We start from the raw sequence: 14,944 nt of genomic DNA on the forward strand, positions 1-14,944 counted from the left end.
TAAAGAGCGAGCTTCCCGAGGTGGGGGCGGTGCCCTGTAGAAGGCGTATACACCAACCAATAAATTCTCGACACCCTCATGACTCCGCCTTTTGACTCATAAACATCTAATCAGGTGAGCGACGGAGGCGGGTCAATGTGAAACTTTAACCAGTACTGAGAAAATTCGGTACTTGAATGGCAGGCAAGGCGGGGTCGAAAAGCCTTAGGAAGGCCGCTACTGACCTTCGCCCCTCCCCCCGGATTTGGCGGGGGTTGCCTCCGGTGCCCCGCCCTCTATGACAAATTCGTGGGCGTGAAGGGAAATACCTCTCCTAGGGACCCGGAGCCTGGGAATTTAAGTACTCCTCTTGTCGGTGCTTTCTCCTTTCGGTGGGGCCCAAGAGCACAAGAATTTTGGGGGTGGCCCGCGGGCCTGCCTGAGATTTTTTCTTTTAGGTGAGGTTAAGACAATGGCAACTCTGAGAAGTGGTAGCTGAGGGAGGCATTAGCTCTTTTATAATGATTTTTCATGAAACGATTGATGTATTCTGAATCGTATGTAAATGTGTATAAAGTAGCCTTAGAAAACTTTGCTGTTAGTGATATGCAACAAAAAGGAAAAAAGACGAGCTTACTGGGAATTGCAGTGTCAAGGCAAATTCCCATGGAGCCCACTTTCAACCAAATTACTGTTCCTAAGCCCTTCCTAACACTGAAATTCTGGAACAGGCCCATTGTATGTGTGTGTATTTGGTCTGTGCGTGTTAGGGGGTCGGGGGCTAGATGCAGGTTTGTGGGGAAAGTGAAGTAGGAAATACATAGGCTTCAGTTTCCCCAGCTGTAAAATGGGGGCAATAATTCCCACTTCGCCCACCCTCGGGACTATCCCAATTTTATCACAGAAGTCAAAAAGGGGTGAGGTGGGTAACCCTGCACAGAGAGATTAGGAAAAGGAGGGGGTGGGGTCTGAAATCAATTACATGCACACATTCATATTCTCTCTCACAACATTCTTTCAGTAAATACACAAAAGTAAAAGAGTAAAAAGATGAACTATAAAACCAGGAACTTTTTTTTTTAATGAATTACAAACTAAATTACAAATAATGTTAATAGCAAGAACATTCAAGGACAAAAGGTGGGAGAAGAGAGACAAAATCATAAAAAGAAAAAAGGATTTTTTAAAGACATTTGCATTACAAATCCCAAGGTGCCCATGGCAACAAGTCCAATCATTCCGACTTAAAAAACTATTATAACCTGAAATATAAATATACTTGTTCATCCTTCTTTTAAAGAAAAAAAATTTTTTTCCCAACCCCCCCACTCAGTCCTAAAAGTGTCAGCATTCTCAAAATGATGTCTAAACCTTCACTTTCACTCCATGGGGTGGCCTTCAGAGGAAGATGGGAACTAGCACCTGAAGAATTAAGAATCTTAAAAAGAAGAGAAAATTTCAAACATCGTTCACTGTCTCCATAAGGCCTCAGTGAAGCAGTCCCTGTCCCAGAGCCTCCCAGACACTCCTTGCCTATAAAAGGGACAGGCAAGAAGACTAGGAGTAATCATTTCTACTGCAGCCCCACCAGGACTGTGGAGACTGGGAATCTGGAGTCTCCCAAACTATTAGGTGAGATGAAACACTAAAACTAAGATATAAACTGGTTGGACCTATTATTTAACCTAATTCTTTAAAACAGGACCCTCCCTATGTTTTTGTTTTGCTTTGTTTCCAAAAGTTCCAACTTAGCCCCTTCGCTTTCAGTTGGCCTTACAAACACAGTGGCTGCAGGAGGCTTGGGGTCTCTGTCATCCCGAACACAGAAAATAATAATTGCCGGGCTTTCAGAGACTGGGATGGCAAACCCTATATGGAGGAATGAGGAAGAGTCAATCTTTTTTTTTTTTTCCTTAAATACCAGCCCTCCTAAGCAATGACTAAGAGGAGGGGGATAGGATGGTCGAGGCTGACATAAGTGCATCTAATACTGAAGCTTCCTTTCAATTTTACCTATTTCTCCCCTCCACCTGCTGTTTCCCCAGAGTTGGCTGGCTAAGAGGGGCAGGTGAGTGCTAAGGCAGCCAGACAAAATCAGTGGGCTAAGATCCCAGGACCAAGGCAGATCGGGCCCCCACTGGAGGAGAGGGTGATCCTGGAGGCAGGGGCTTGGAGAAGGACATCAGAGTCGAAGGTGGGGTACTGGCTTGGTCACATCCTGGAAGAAAGGGTGAGCCAGAGCTGCCTTTGCTGAAATCCGCTTGTTGGGGTCGTAGTGCAGCATTTGCTGGAGGGAGAGACGCATGCTGACTTCAGTAATGTGATAATGGACTGAATGGGCAGCAGGTGTTTTGAGAAATCAGGAAAATAGAATTCCTTTCACCCAAGGCAGAGTTCCTATTTCCCTCCTCCCTATATCTAATGGGTGCACAAATGACGAGAGGCAAGCAGGGGCTGGGGAGATGCTGAGACCAGGAGTCCAAGGCCTCATTCTTCTTTCATCTTGGAAAAACCCTGCCCTAGGGGAGCAACTGAGAAGAAATGGGTGCCCAGCCCCCACTCTCACCGATAACAAGCTCCGTCCATCTTCATCCAGCGGAGGCACAACTTTGCTAAAATCTTGCCTGGCCCACTTTGGGAAACTCGGCTTATAATCAGGCATAGAAGTAACTCCTGGCCAAACCACCTCATCAGGGGTCCCCAGAGTCCGAAAGATCCGGAAGAGTTGATCGATCTCAGAATCTCCGGGGAATAGGGCCCGGCGAGTCACCTGAAAATGGGGAGACAGGAAAGGCCAAGACCCACATTGACATCAGTAAAAACTGCCCACTGAATAATGCGGGTTCCCACAGGCAGTGGAAGGTCAGCAGGGCCCCATGACTCCCTCCCCAGGGCTTTTCATGGGGTCAGTCACACAGAGCCTGAGACAATGAAGTCCCTTCATCTGTCTCCTTGCCCCCTCCTTCCTTCCCCCAACCATGGCTTTGCAGATCCCCAAGGCTGGGTGGGGCTGGGAGGGGGTGAATGTCTGGGGTGCCACTGACGTGTAGCAAAGGGATCCCAAGCCACTCACGGGGTGTGGGGTAGACACTTCGGTCATCCCCCCTCCTTGTGATGCAGCCACTTCTAGATAGGAGCACAGCGGGCAGAGACTGTGTCTTCCATTTCTTCTGTGTTCCCCATAGCACCTAGCATGGTGCTGGGTACACACTAGGTGCTTAACAAATATTTTTTGATGAATTGAGAGATGAATATGGGCAATTGTAGGTAATGCACTGGGGATAAATTCACATTATATTTATAGGCTAATGGTCTCCAAGCCCCCAGTTACAACCCAGATAAGGGATCAGAAAACATGCTGCTGATTTGATTTGAAAACTCAGCTCACTCCACTGTTGTATTAAAGGGGATGAGAGCTCTCTTATAAGGCTGGGCCTCAGGGATCCTTCAATCTGAAAAGCCAGAGGTGGAGGGGGGACGTGATCTAAGTCTGCAGTTTAAATAAAAGGTGTGGATAAGGTGAAGACAATTGGTTTCATCACATTCCTGGTACCCTACAATAAGGTCTACAGGCCAAAAGAAGGAGACACTAAATGGAACTCATTCCCCAAATATATGCAGACTACAGCTAAAACAGCTGTAGAAATGATTTAGCTCAATTCAGGGATGAGACATGTATAGTGCGTGCTAAGGCTGTTTGAGGATATCCTAACATTGTGGGTGGCATCAGGGTTGACAGTCCTTTCCCCACCACCCCTCTGTGCTACTCTAGAGGAAGAACCTTGTGATAAGAGAACGGCCATGATTCTGCGCCAAGAAACACGTTTGGTTGTTCTTGAATGTGGGGAGGAGTGGGCTGGGTGGAACTCGGGCATGCCTCCGTACCATCTCAGCAAAGATGCAGCCCAGGCTCCAGATGTCCACTGCTGTGGAGTAGTATTTGCAGCCCAGAAGGATTTCAGGTGCTCGGTACCACAGAGTCACCACCTGGGGACAAGAGCAGGAAGGGGAGGGTGGTGTAGGGGGCATAGAGATGCCCATATCTCAGCTTCTCAACACTAGTCTGCTAACTCTCAGCTTCTTAAAAAGCAACTTCTTTCCCTCCGTCTTTCCCTTTCTCACCCCTGTGATTTCCCCTAAGTAAAATAACCACATACAACTTCTTAGCTCAGAGTTAACCTAGCCCCTGGCTCTCAGGACCATATTTTCTGAAAGCCCAATTTGCGACCTTCCTGGAAAACTTGAGGCAAGTGATCATAATTTTAATGCTGTGCCATCCAGCTCTCCTGGCTTGATATCAAACTATGAACTCTGTGCATACTCTAAGACCTCTTGGGGTGTCAGAGATACTTTCCATCTAGTGAGAGAGAAACTGCTGGCTAGATATTTTTAGTAACTTTGTGAATGTCCCTGTTAACACCTCCCAGGAAGTTAAGAGAAGACATGCCGAGAACTCACCTCATGAGTGTAAGTACGAACAGGGACTCCAAAGGCTCTGGCTAGTCCAAAGTCAGCTAGTTTTATGGACCCCTCTGCGTTGATAAGCAGATTTTGAGGTTTGAGGTCTCGGTGCAGGACGCGATGAGAATGGCAGAAAGCTAGGCCCTGGAGCAGCTGGAACAGATAGCTCTGAAGAGGGGAGAGAAAAGACTGTTTTTCCATCACAGTGAGCAGATTAGGGACTGCTCTGTGCCTCTAAAGTTCTACTAAAGCCTTTACTATATTAAGTTATAATTACATGTTAACAAGCAATTTCTCCCAGTGGACCCTCAGTCCAGTGAGGATAAAGATCAGGTCTTATTCAGTTTTGCATCTCTTTTCCATATCTTGTGTCCAGCACAGTGAAGGTGTTCAGTAAATGTGTGTTGAATAAATGTTTGTTGACAGATTGAAAGTAGCTCCAGGAGTAAAGAACCCAGCAAAACAGACAACCCAGAAACTGACTGGCTATTTTCCGCACCAAACAGGTGGAAAAGCTCTTTGGAGGAATCTACCAAGTGCCCTTAAGTCTGATTTATCTGAGTTTCAGCTCATCTTCCACCTGAGCTAAGTTGACTCACTAGAGTTTCAACTCCTTTGATTCTCCTGCCCAGCCCTAGGGTTAATAAGCATAATAAGCATAATAAGCAGTGAAAGAGCCACATACAAATAACGAAAGAGTGTGTGTGTATGTGTGTATTGGGGGTGGGGTGGGGATGAGGACTGGGAAGGAAGCCAAGATCACAAATCATCACTCAGTCTGGATTGCCTGCCTTCAGTCCCCAAAAGACATGCCCACGTTGGAGAGGAGGTGATAAGAAGGATTACCTTGATAAGGGGAAGAGGAATGCCAGTGAGAGCAGAGGCATCCATGAATTTCTTGAGATCCTGGTGCAGAAACTCAAAAACCAGGTAGAGTTTGTTTTCTGTGTGAATGACATCCAGCAGCCTAGGGAAAGGGAGTCCAGGAATAGAGGTGAAGAAGAGAAATGCCTAGACAACACACACAGAACACATCCTCCTTTACTGTCAGAGCACCTCCCAGGTACATACTTACTTGACAATATTAGGGTGGTTAAGCTCCTTAAGCAGAGAGATCTCTCGTATGGCAGTACTGGGTACACCCTCCGTCTCACTTGGAGAAGTTGGGAAAGCAGAGATGGGAATGTGGTTACAAATATTCCTTTCCCCCCAGCCCAGTCACTCTTCCCACTCCCCTACAGAGACACCACCCCAGCATCCCCTAGGAAAGGGAAAGAAGGGGGGCTGTAGGGGTTAATTTATGGGTGGACAGGGAAAGGGAATGGCTTTTGGACACATTAAGATCATTATTTCTTCTTTTCCCAAGGGTAGGTTAGCAGAGCCTCCTGGTGAAGGTGAAGAAGGTTAACAGAAAAAAAAAAAAAAAAAAAAAAAAAAAATTGGAGTAGCAGCACCGAGCCTCTCTAGAGGGGCCAGTGAGGTTCAACTGCCATTCTTTTGAAAGAGGGAGAGAATTCTAAGGATGAGGGTGGGGTTGGGGCAGTGAGGAGGGCCTATCATTCAAAAAGGTGCTCTTTACTGCTTACCACAAAACCCAACTACACGGGAGTCCTGGGCCCCCTCTCAGAGGCCTCCTTCCTCCTCTTCTTGAGTCTTTCTGACTGTACATTTGGGGGTCATAACCCGAACTTTGGGGAGGAAATTTACCATGGATTCTACAGTACCTTATATTCTCCACAGGGAAATCCTCTACTGTCCTTCAACCCACCTCTCCACTTCCAAAGAAGTCGCTCCCTGCTACCTTCCGGTCCCTGGATGGCTACCCAACTGTTAGGGTGGGGGTGGGGGGCACTCAAGGAACTCCCGAGTTAGGAGTCCCGGGTACAGAGGCCACTCACGTGTCCAGGCGGATTTTTTTAAGCGCCACCACTTCTCCCGTCACCTTGTTTTTGGCTTTGTACACAACTCCGTACGTGCCCTCTCCGATCTTTTCCACTTTTTGGAAGTTCTCCATGAAGCGCTAGCGAGTCGGGTCAGCCCGGCCCTGGAGCGGGGGCCTGGGAACCCTGCAGAAAGCGGCACCCAGCTCTCAGGGGCCGAGTAGGAGGAACAGGGCCCAGCACCGCGACCCCAGGTCGGGATGGAACGCACTGTATCTCTCGCTCTTGTCAATTTGTCCAACTTGAAACAATGTTGCCGCCTCCCCCCCCCCAGTTCCCGACCGCCACCAGAGGCCCCGCCCCTCCTTCCCGCGTTTCCATGGCTCCGCCCCCAGGCCCTCCTATTGGCCAACGTCAGAGGGGCGGTGCCAGTCGTGCGCCCCGCGCCGCAAATGACCCCGCCCCTCACAAGTTTGATTCTGAGGGATATTAAGATAAGTTTCAACCTAGGTAGGGAGGTCGAATACCTGTTTCCAAGTATTTGATTTGGACTCGAGAATCCTACCTGTGTCCTGAGTCTGTAAGGATTTCCTGATCTCTAAATCGCCGTTTTCACCACCCCCGGGAAAATGTGTACTGATCTGAGATTAAATTCCACCTGGCCCAAGGAGATTCCTCTGAAAAGCAGGAAGCTGGGAATCTCATTGTAAGAATTTCCTGGGCCTCAGAGGAGTCGTTGCCTCCGCCTCTCAGACTACCCGGAAATTGTCTCTCTTTGTTTTTGGATGCAGGGTCACTGTTTCTAAAGTCTTTTTGAGAGGTTCTAAATTTGACTCACAACTGATTGATCTACTCTTCCATGGTGAATAGTGTGTACCGGTACGTGTTGTGTTACTTAGCTGCCCTTCAGTCAGTTCTTTCCCAGGAGGATGGAGTGTGAGAAGATGAGAATGACTCTGAAACCAGAAACTCACTGAGTAGCAAGATGTCCAGGGACAGGATCCCTCGTCAGTTCTGCCTTTCTCAGGTCCTCTTGCTCCTCCCAGGCCTCCCTTAGAAGGAGAGGAGGAAGGGCTATGCAAATGAGCACCCCTTTCTTATATAGGGGCTTGTCCCACCTTCCAGCACCTTTGGTTGCTGGAAGAAAGAACAGGATGGATCTGGTGGTGAGAAAATACCTTCTCCATGTGGCTGTGATGGGTGTTTTTCTGACTGTGGGGGCCACAGAAGGTGAGTGTGGGATATGTGGATACAAACAAGTGTAAATTTGGGGTTGCACGCCTGCTCTGGCTTTCCGCTTCCTAATGGGAGATAGCAGCAATGCTTCTGGCTTCTCTCCCAATTTGATTTAGTGAGTGTCTGGGCACCTGAGCTCCCTCCCCTACATGGAGATTTGGGACTGAGCCTGAAAATAATCCCATCTGCTTGGAAGGGCAAGAGAATAGTGAATCTTTCTGGTCCTAATCCTAAAACCCCTTGGGCAGTGAGCTGGAACAGGTCTCCAAAAGGGGCGAAATGAATGGGAGACTTTTAGACAATGTCTCAGGCACTTGGGATAGGGTATTTAACGTGAGGAGAAAGAGAATGTGGTATTGGATAGAAAGGTAATGAGGCGCCACACCCCCTCTTTGGGATGGGCATGGGTGAACACAGCCCAGGCTTTGGCTCTGTTACTGGAAGAGACAGGCAGAGGGGTCTCAGCTGAGTATCACATGAAAGGGCTCTGGGGGATTGGAGCCTCGTGACAGGAGTGAGCGGTGGGGGTGGAGATGGTGAGAGGGTCTGGAATGTCCCGTGCTGCTCTGAGGAGGGAGGGTTGGGCATGGAGAAAGAATGGGACATCTTATGACTCTTTTGCTCTAGTGGTGGGATGCTCAATGGGCGATTCCAGATCCTCCCCAGCAGAATCCACCAGGTTTCCGGCACACATTACAAATGGAGTGAGGACAGTTTCTGCTGTGCTGAAATATCTATATCAAATCCCAGTGCCACCATTTCTCTAGATCTCACAGACTTCTAGGAAGTTCTCCTTGATCTGACTTCCCTCACTTATGGTGCAGTTTCAAGTCTTTCCCTTTTACTGTGTTTCCTAATGTATTTTGAAAATATTTTGTTCATATGTGTCCACCTGACGCTCTTAAAATACTATGCTTACTTTCTGAATCCTGATTTTTAAAATCAGAAAAAGGCATTTTTAGATATTCATGAAATTTTATATGGACTGCGTTTGATAATTTTGTCTGGTGTGAACTGACATGCTCATTCAAGAAAATATTTTTAAAATTTTTTTACAGGTACATACTGAATTTGTAGGATTTAAAATAACATGATGTCTGGGATTTACTTTTAAATATATTAGTCAAAAAACAAAACAGCAACAACAATAAAGAATAGATAAAGCCAATGTGGCAAAAGCTGAGAATTGTTGGATCTGGGCGAGACATACGGAGATCCATCTTGTCCCCTTTTCTCAGACCTCTGTCTTGGTCAGTTATAATAATTTTATTTGGCCCCACGCCCAACTTCTACCTTTCTGATCCATCCTCCTCACTGCCTGCCATAGTGGTCCTTCTAAAACACAAATCTGATCTTATTCAAAAACTTCTGAAGGGTGAATTGTATGGTACGTGAATTCTATCTCAATAAAACAAACTAAGAAAATCTTCTCAGGCAGCTTTGCCCACAGGAGAAAAGCCCCCAGCCCCTCTTCTTGGCCTCATCTCTCACAGTGTACGTCACCACATCGCCTAGTGGTCCCCTGTCATGCGTGTGCTTGCATACCGCCATGTATCTGCTCAGGCTGGGCCTCCTGCCTGGAATGCTTTATCCCACAGGCCAGCTTCTCATAGAATCTTTCCCAATATACCAGAGTGGAACTGTCAGTTTAGTTTGTCATTTTGTTGTACTTCGTGCATGTCTATTATGGCTCATATTATACAGCGCCTGGAATTTATAATAATTTATGCATATGTCTATTTCATATACTTTAACTTGAATCCCTTCAGGACCATTTCTTTTTCATTTCTTAAGTTCTCTGAACCTAGCACAGTGCCTGGTATGAGGTGGGTATTCAGTAAATTAAAATATACTTTGAATGTGAGAATGAGTGGGGTGACATGAGACATTGTTATCCCTTGAGAAGGGAGTGAGAGATGACCTTAGGGCCCTCATGGTACCTTCCTTTTAGGACCCAGAGACCGGGATTGGCTTGGTGTCTCAAGGCAGCTCAGAACTAAATCATGGAACAGGAAGCTTTATCCAGAGTGGACAGAAATCCAGGGGTCTGACTGCTGGAGAGGTGGGAACTTGGCAATTTCTGGGGAGGGCATGGTAGGAATGGGGTGGGGAGAGGAGTAAGAACTGGGCTGAATGTAGCTTGGGAAGATAGGAAGGGAAAAGGCAAGTGGGGAGGGGAAGCCAAAGAGTCCCAGCTAATGCAGCTACCCTTTTCAGGTGGCCAGGTCTCCCTGAAGGTCAGCAATGATGGGCCTACACTGGTTGGGGCAAATGCTTCCTTCTCTATTGCCCTTCAGTTTCCTAAAAGCCAAAAGGTGCTGCCAGATGGACAGGTCATTTGGACCAACAACACCATCATCAATGGTGAGTACCTCTCTCCTCCAGGCCTCATTCCCAGGGCTCAGAATCCCTGGTACCCTCAGTGAGCTCAAGGAATGACCCTTCTTCTTCTACTTCTTTTCCCCCACAAATTATAAATGTCATACATATTCATTGTAGAAAAATTAGAAAACACAGATAAGGAAGAAGAAAAAAGATTATAGTCCCTCAAATAGGGGACAGAAGACCCAGTTGATATAGAAGTTGGACAGACTTGGTTTTAAACTTGTTAGTAGTATGTGACCCTGGGCAAATCACTTAATTGTTTTGTGCTTCCACTCCCTTATCTGTAGGTTGGGGATGATACCTATTTTAAAAGTTGTTGTAAGGGATTAAAATGTGATAATATATAAATAATTTAGCAAAATGCCTGCCCTAGGCTACAGTGAAGGCTCAATAAATGTTAGTTGAGCTGTTATTTTTCCTTTCCCACTAGCTAGAGTAAATCATCCTAAACATTCTGACATATGGCCTTCCAATCTCTTTCCTATGCTAAGTATATACATAAGAATCTTTAATTATAGTTTCCATCCTCCCCCACCATCACCCCAAATGGGTTATACTGAGGAGAACATATTTTGTAGCTCAGGAGTATTCCTAGAGCCTGTCTCTGGGAGCCATGTTTAAGGTTTTGGTGTATAGTAAGGAATGCCAGAGTTTGAGGGGGACTCTGTATCTTCCTTTCAGGGAGTCAGGTGTGGGGAGGACAGCCAGTGTATTCCCAGGAACCTGATGATACCTGTGTCTTCCCTGATGGGGGGTCCTGCCCATCTGGCCCCTCATCTCGGAGGAGAAGCTTTGTTTATGTATGGAAGACCTGGGGTAAGAGACTCCATTCTTTGGCCTGTTTTCCACACTTGGATTCACCTCTTCCTGCCTGATCCCCTTCCTTTTGGCCTCATCCCTTAAACTCTGTGAGTTTCCCTAGTCTTCACTTCCCCCATGACTCCTTCCTCTTCCATAGCACCTAGTCAATTCTGTTACAGTTCTTTCTGGGAACCATTCTCCAATTACAGTCCCATACCACAGAACCTTTCATTAGGACTCCTTTCCTGCCCCCCATATATAAGCTTCTCTCTGAAATTACCATCCTCAATACATCTCCTGACCTTCCTTCTCTGGTTGTCTTTTCTCTAATCCTGCCTCAGTTCCCTTTGACTAGTAACCCCTTCCCTACTTTTCCTTCCAAAAACCTCAGGCCAATACTGGCAAGTTCTGGGGGGCCCAGTGTCCGGGCTGAGCATTGGGACAGGCACAGCAGTGCTGGGCACACACACCATGGAAGTGACTGTCTACCACCGCCGGGGGTCCCAGAGCTACGTACCCCTCGCTCACTCCCGCTCAGCTTTCATCATTACTGGTAAGGATTTAGGAAGGGACAAGGCCATTCGCAGGAGATGGGGAAGCTTGGCTGGACAGGAAAGAGGAAAGAGGTAATGGTGTGTAACCTTAAAGGGGCAGAGCCAGGAAGATGTGGGCAGAGGAATGTGGGGCTTGGAGCCAGTGAAGAGCCAGTCAGCTTGGGGTTGGAGGGTGTGGCTGTGAAAGGGGAAGCTCTGGCCCAGGCCTGGTCCTCACTTTTTCTGGCTCCAATCCCAGACCAGGTGCCCTTCTCCGTGAGCGTGTCTCAGCTGCAGGCATTGGATGGAGGCAACAAGCACTTCCTGAGAAAGCAACCTCTGACCTTTGCCCTCCAGCTCCACGACCCTAGTGGCTATTTGGCTGGGGCTGACCTCTCCTACACCTGGGACTTCGGAGACAGTACTGGGACCCTGATCTCTCGGGCACTTGTGGTCACTCACACTTACCTAGAGCCTGGCCCAGTCACTGCCCAGGTGGTGCTGCAGGCTGCCATTCCCCTCACCTCCTGTGGCTCCTCCCCAGTTCCAGGCACCACAGCCAGGCAAGTGCCTACTGCAGAAGTCGTAGGTACTACTCCTGGTCAGGTGCCAACTGCAGAGCCCTCTGGAACCACAGCTGTGCAGGTGCCAACCACAGAGGGCACAGGCACTACATCTGAGCAGGTACCAACCTCAGAAGCCATAGGTACCACACCTGCAGAGATGCCAACTGCCGAGGCCATAGGTACCACACCTGAAGTGCCAGCCGCAGAGCCCTCTGGGACCACAGCTGCACAGGTGACAACTACAGAGTTGGTAGAGGGCACTGCTGGAGAGGCACCCACCCCTGAGCCTGAGGGTCCAGATGCCAGCCCATTCATGCCTACAGAAAGGATTACAGGTAAGGGGGCCAGTGTGAATGAGGTTTGAGGTGGGTCATTTGTCACCACTCTAAAGAGCTGAAGGACTTACTCAGGACCCGGATGTTACCCCATCCTTAGCTTTAGCAGTGGAGTCCCTTCAGTCTTCACTGGTTTTAAAGTCCCTTAAGTTCCTCTTTTTTTTTTTTTTTGCAGGGGATGTAATTAGGTTTATTTATTTGTTTTTTTCAGTGGAGGTACTGGGGATTGAACCCAGGACCTTGTGCATTCTAAGCATGCACTTTACCACTTGAGCTATACTCCACTCCCCACAAGTTCCTTTTAATGGCATGGAATAGATCTGGAGTTCAGGAAACCAGGGTCTTCCTCTAGGCCATGGGGAGAGAACTTGTTGCTTCTCTACCCATGAAAAGAGCTGTTCCCTGAAGGGAAGGTCAGAGAGCAGACTGTAACCATTTACATAATATTTATATCTCATTTTCTGATTACTGTAAATGCACAGAAATCTTTCCCAGACTCTGACACCAATTCCCACCCCACCCACCTGGATCCCCACCCCAAAGCAGGCCTACCTGGGACTGTGGTAGGAACACTGAAAAGGGAGGACTGAGATAGTAGATGCTTAGATGAGTTAACGTGTGTTGAGTGTCTAGGCCATGACCTGGCACAGTGTGGGGTGTGATATTTGAGATTTTTAAAAATGCCAACTCTACCCGTGTGACCCAGGAGCAGTCATTTTTCCTCCTGGGCCTCAGTTTCCTTATCTATAAAATGAGACTTCCCAGGTCTTGTCTGATTCCAAGCCTGGATCCAGTAGCTCTGGCCCTACCTGGAAAAAATGCCTGCTTGGCCTCTGTTTCCAGGTGAGTCATTTGTCTCCTGACTTTTCCTCTTTGATCCTCTCCTGCCAGGCTCCCAGAGCCCTCTGCTGGATGGCACAGCTGCCTTAATCCTGGTGAAGCGACAAGTTCCCCTGGATTGTGTTCTGTATCGATATGGCTCTTTTTCCCTCACCCTGGACATTGTCCGTGAGTCTTGTGTATTTTGGGGGTTGCTAGAGGGAGGCGTGTGCTGCCTAGGGCTGCCGAGTGGAAGCACAGCTTGAAAGGAGGAAGCTCACCTGGACAAGAATAATACCCATATCCCAGCGTTTTCATTTGAAGGCAGGAGGATGGGGTTGGAGAAACAGCCCTAGGCTGTTCCTGTCCGTGGGCCTTTGGGGAGGACTGGGAGAGGAACTCCAGACTTAAAATCCTGCAACTTTGCAGAGGGCATTGAGAGTGCTGAGATACTGCAGGCTGTGCCATCCAGCGAAGGGGATGCATTTGAGCTGACTGTGTCTTGCCAAGGCAGGTGAGTAGCCCACTGGTTGCCTTGAGAACTCTTGGGTTGACTGTTGCCCCACACTCTGGTGTCTAGTGTTCCTTCCCAGACCCCCTGACATAAGGTGACATCTCTCCCAGACTACCCAAGGAAGCCTGTATGGACATCTCATCGCCAGGGTGCCAGCCCCCTGCCCAGCGGCTGCGTCAGCCTGTGCCACCCAGCCCAACCTGCCAGCTGGTTCTGCACCAGGTACTGACTGGTGGCTCGGGGACCTACTGCCTCAATGTGTCTTTGACTGATACCAACAGCCTGGCAATGGTCAGCACCCAGCTTGTCATGCCTGGTAGGTACTTGGACAAGAGGTAGGATGAAGCAGGGGAGTGGCAGAAGCTACCTGACAGGAAGCAGACACTGACTGTAGCTCTGTCTGGGATTCTGCTCGTAGGTCAAGAAGCAGGCCTCGGGCAGGCTCCCCTGTTCGTGGGCATCGTGCTGGGGCTGATGGCTTTGCTGCTTGCATCTCTGATATATAGGTGAGAGCCCCACCATCCAGCTCACACCCCCTTATCCCTCATTTCCACCACTCACTTTTCTTCAAGGGAAGAAGCACAGGGAGGGAGCACAGTGTCCAGGAAGGAGCCCAGACTTGGAAGTTAAACAGGCCTGGATTGCAGTCTTCCTGGTGGCACTTCAGGGGAAGTAGCTTAACCTTTCTGAGCCTCTGAAAAATAGGAAAACTAATACCTGCCCTGTGGGGCTATTGTCAGGATTCCAGACCATGGGGTTATGAAGCATCTGGTTCTGAAGCAAGAGTACAATAAATGATGATGTTGATGACTGTTAATAATAACATGAAGAGTGGAGGAGTTTGGGTGAACTGAGTTTTCCACCCATAACAAGGCAACTCCCCAGGCCTAGAGTGCCAGGTCCTCAAGGCAAGGAAGCTTGTAGGGAGGGAGGGGCATGGACAGAGGCTACCACAAAAACAGGAGAGGATGAACCCTGTTAGTAAGAAGGGGAGGGAGCTCGGATCCAGGACCAAGTAAACCTGGGATAGCGTTTATCCTCTTCTTTGGAGAAGCACAAACGGGCTGCCCTGGACCATTGCTAACCAGTATCCCCCCTTTTCTCCCAATATCAGGCGCAGACTTGTGAAGCGGGGCTCGGATCTCCCCGTTCCCCAGCTGCCACAATGTAGAACCCACTGGCTGCGTCTGCCCTGGCTCTTCCGCTCTTGCCCCATTGGGGAGAGCAGGCCCCTCCTCAGTGGGCAGCAGGTCTGAGTACCCTCATGTGATGTCATGATTTACCCAGGGGGGGACAGCAATGTCTGTCTTTTCCTCAGTCTTCCCTTGGAGACTACCATTGCCTGAAATAAACACTCAGAACCTGGTGCTGCTTTTTCCTTGCTTCTGGGAGAATCCATGTCATTTAAGGAGTGGAGGCATAAAGGAAGGAGGGG

General features: G+C 48.5%; 2 protein-coding genes across 4 annotated transcripts; one reads left to right on the top strand and one right to left on the bottom strand.

Annotated features, from left to right (window-relative positions):
* Positions 1–1,032: 1,032 nt before the first annotated feature.
* On the bottom strand, positions 1,033–6,604 carry CDK2 (cyclin dependent kinase 2). 3 transcript variants are annotated; one of them, XM_032493100.1, is made up of 8 exons: positions 6,339–6,604; positions 5,516–5,593; positions 5,287–5,407; positions 4,438–4,608; positions 3,865–3,966; positions 3,053–3,196; positions 2,546–2,749; positions 1,033–2,266 (listed from the first exon to the last, which is right to left on the bottom strand). In XM_032493100.1, the coding sequence occupies exons 1-8, from the start codon at positions 6,452–6,454 to the stop codon at positions 2,162–2,164; spliced, it is 1,041 nt and encodes a 346-aa protein (XP_032348991.1). In that variant the 5' UTR covers positions 6,455–6,604; the 3' UTR covers positions 1,033–2,161. The 3 variants fall into 3 exon arrangements, with proteins under 3 accessions (XP_032348991.1, XP_032348992.1, XP_032348993.1); XM_032493101.1 differs by lacking the exon at positions 3,053–3,196; XM_032493102.1 differs by lacking the exon at positions 1,033–2,266 and having other exon boundaries at positions 2,613–2,749; positions 3,053–3,105.
* Positions 6,605–7,425: 821 nt separating this feature from the next.
* Positions 7,426–14,874, top strand: PMEL (premelanosome protein). Its single transcript, XM_006179818.3, has 11 exons — positions 7,426–7,550; positions 9,508–9,618; positions 9,774–9,920; positions 10,623–10,757; positions 11,134–11,295; positions 11,535–12,176; positions 13,068–13,184; positions 13,425–13,509; positions 13,620–13,825; positions 13,928–14,015; positions 14,624–14,874. The coding sequence occupies exons 1-11, from the start codon at positions 7,475–7,477 to the stop codon at positions 14,763–14,765; spliced, it is 1,911 nt and encodes a 636-aa protein (XP_006179880.1). The 5' UTR covers positions 7,426–7,474; the 3' UTR covers positions 14,766–14,874.
* The last annotated feature ends 70 nt before the right edge of the window (positions 14,875–14,944 follow it).

This window comes from Camelus ferus, chromosome 12 (assembly GCF_009834535.1).
Source record: "Camelus ferus isolate YT-003-E chromosome 12, BCGSAC_Cfer_1.0, whole genome shotgun sequence".
NCBI classification, from domain to species: Eukaryota; Metazoa; Chordata; class Mammalia; order Artiodactyla; family Camelidae; genus Camelus; species Camelus ferus.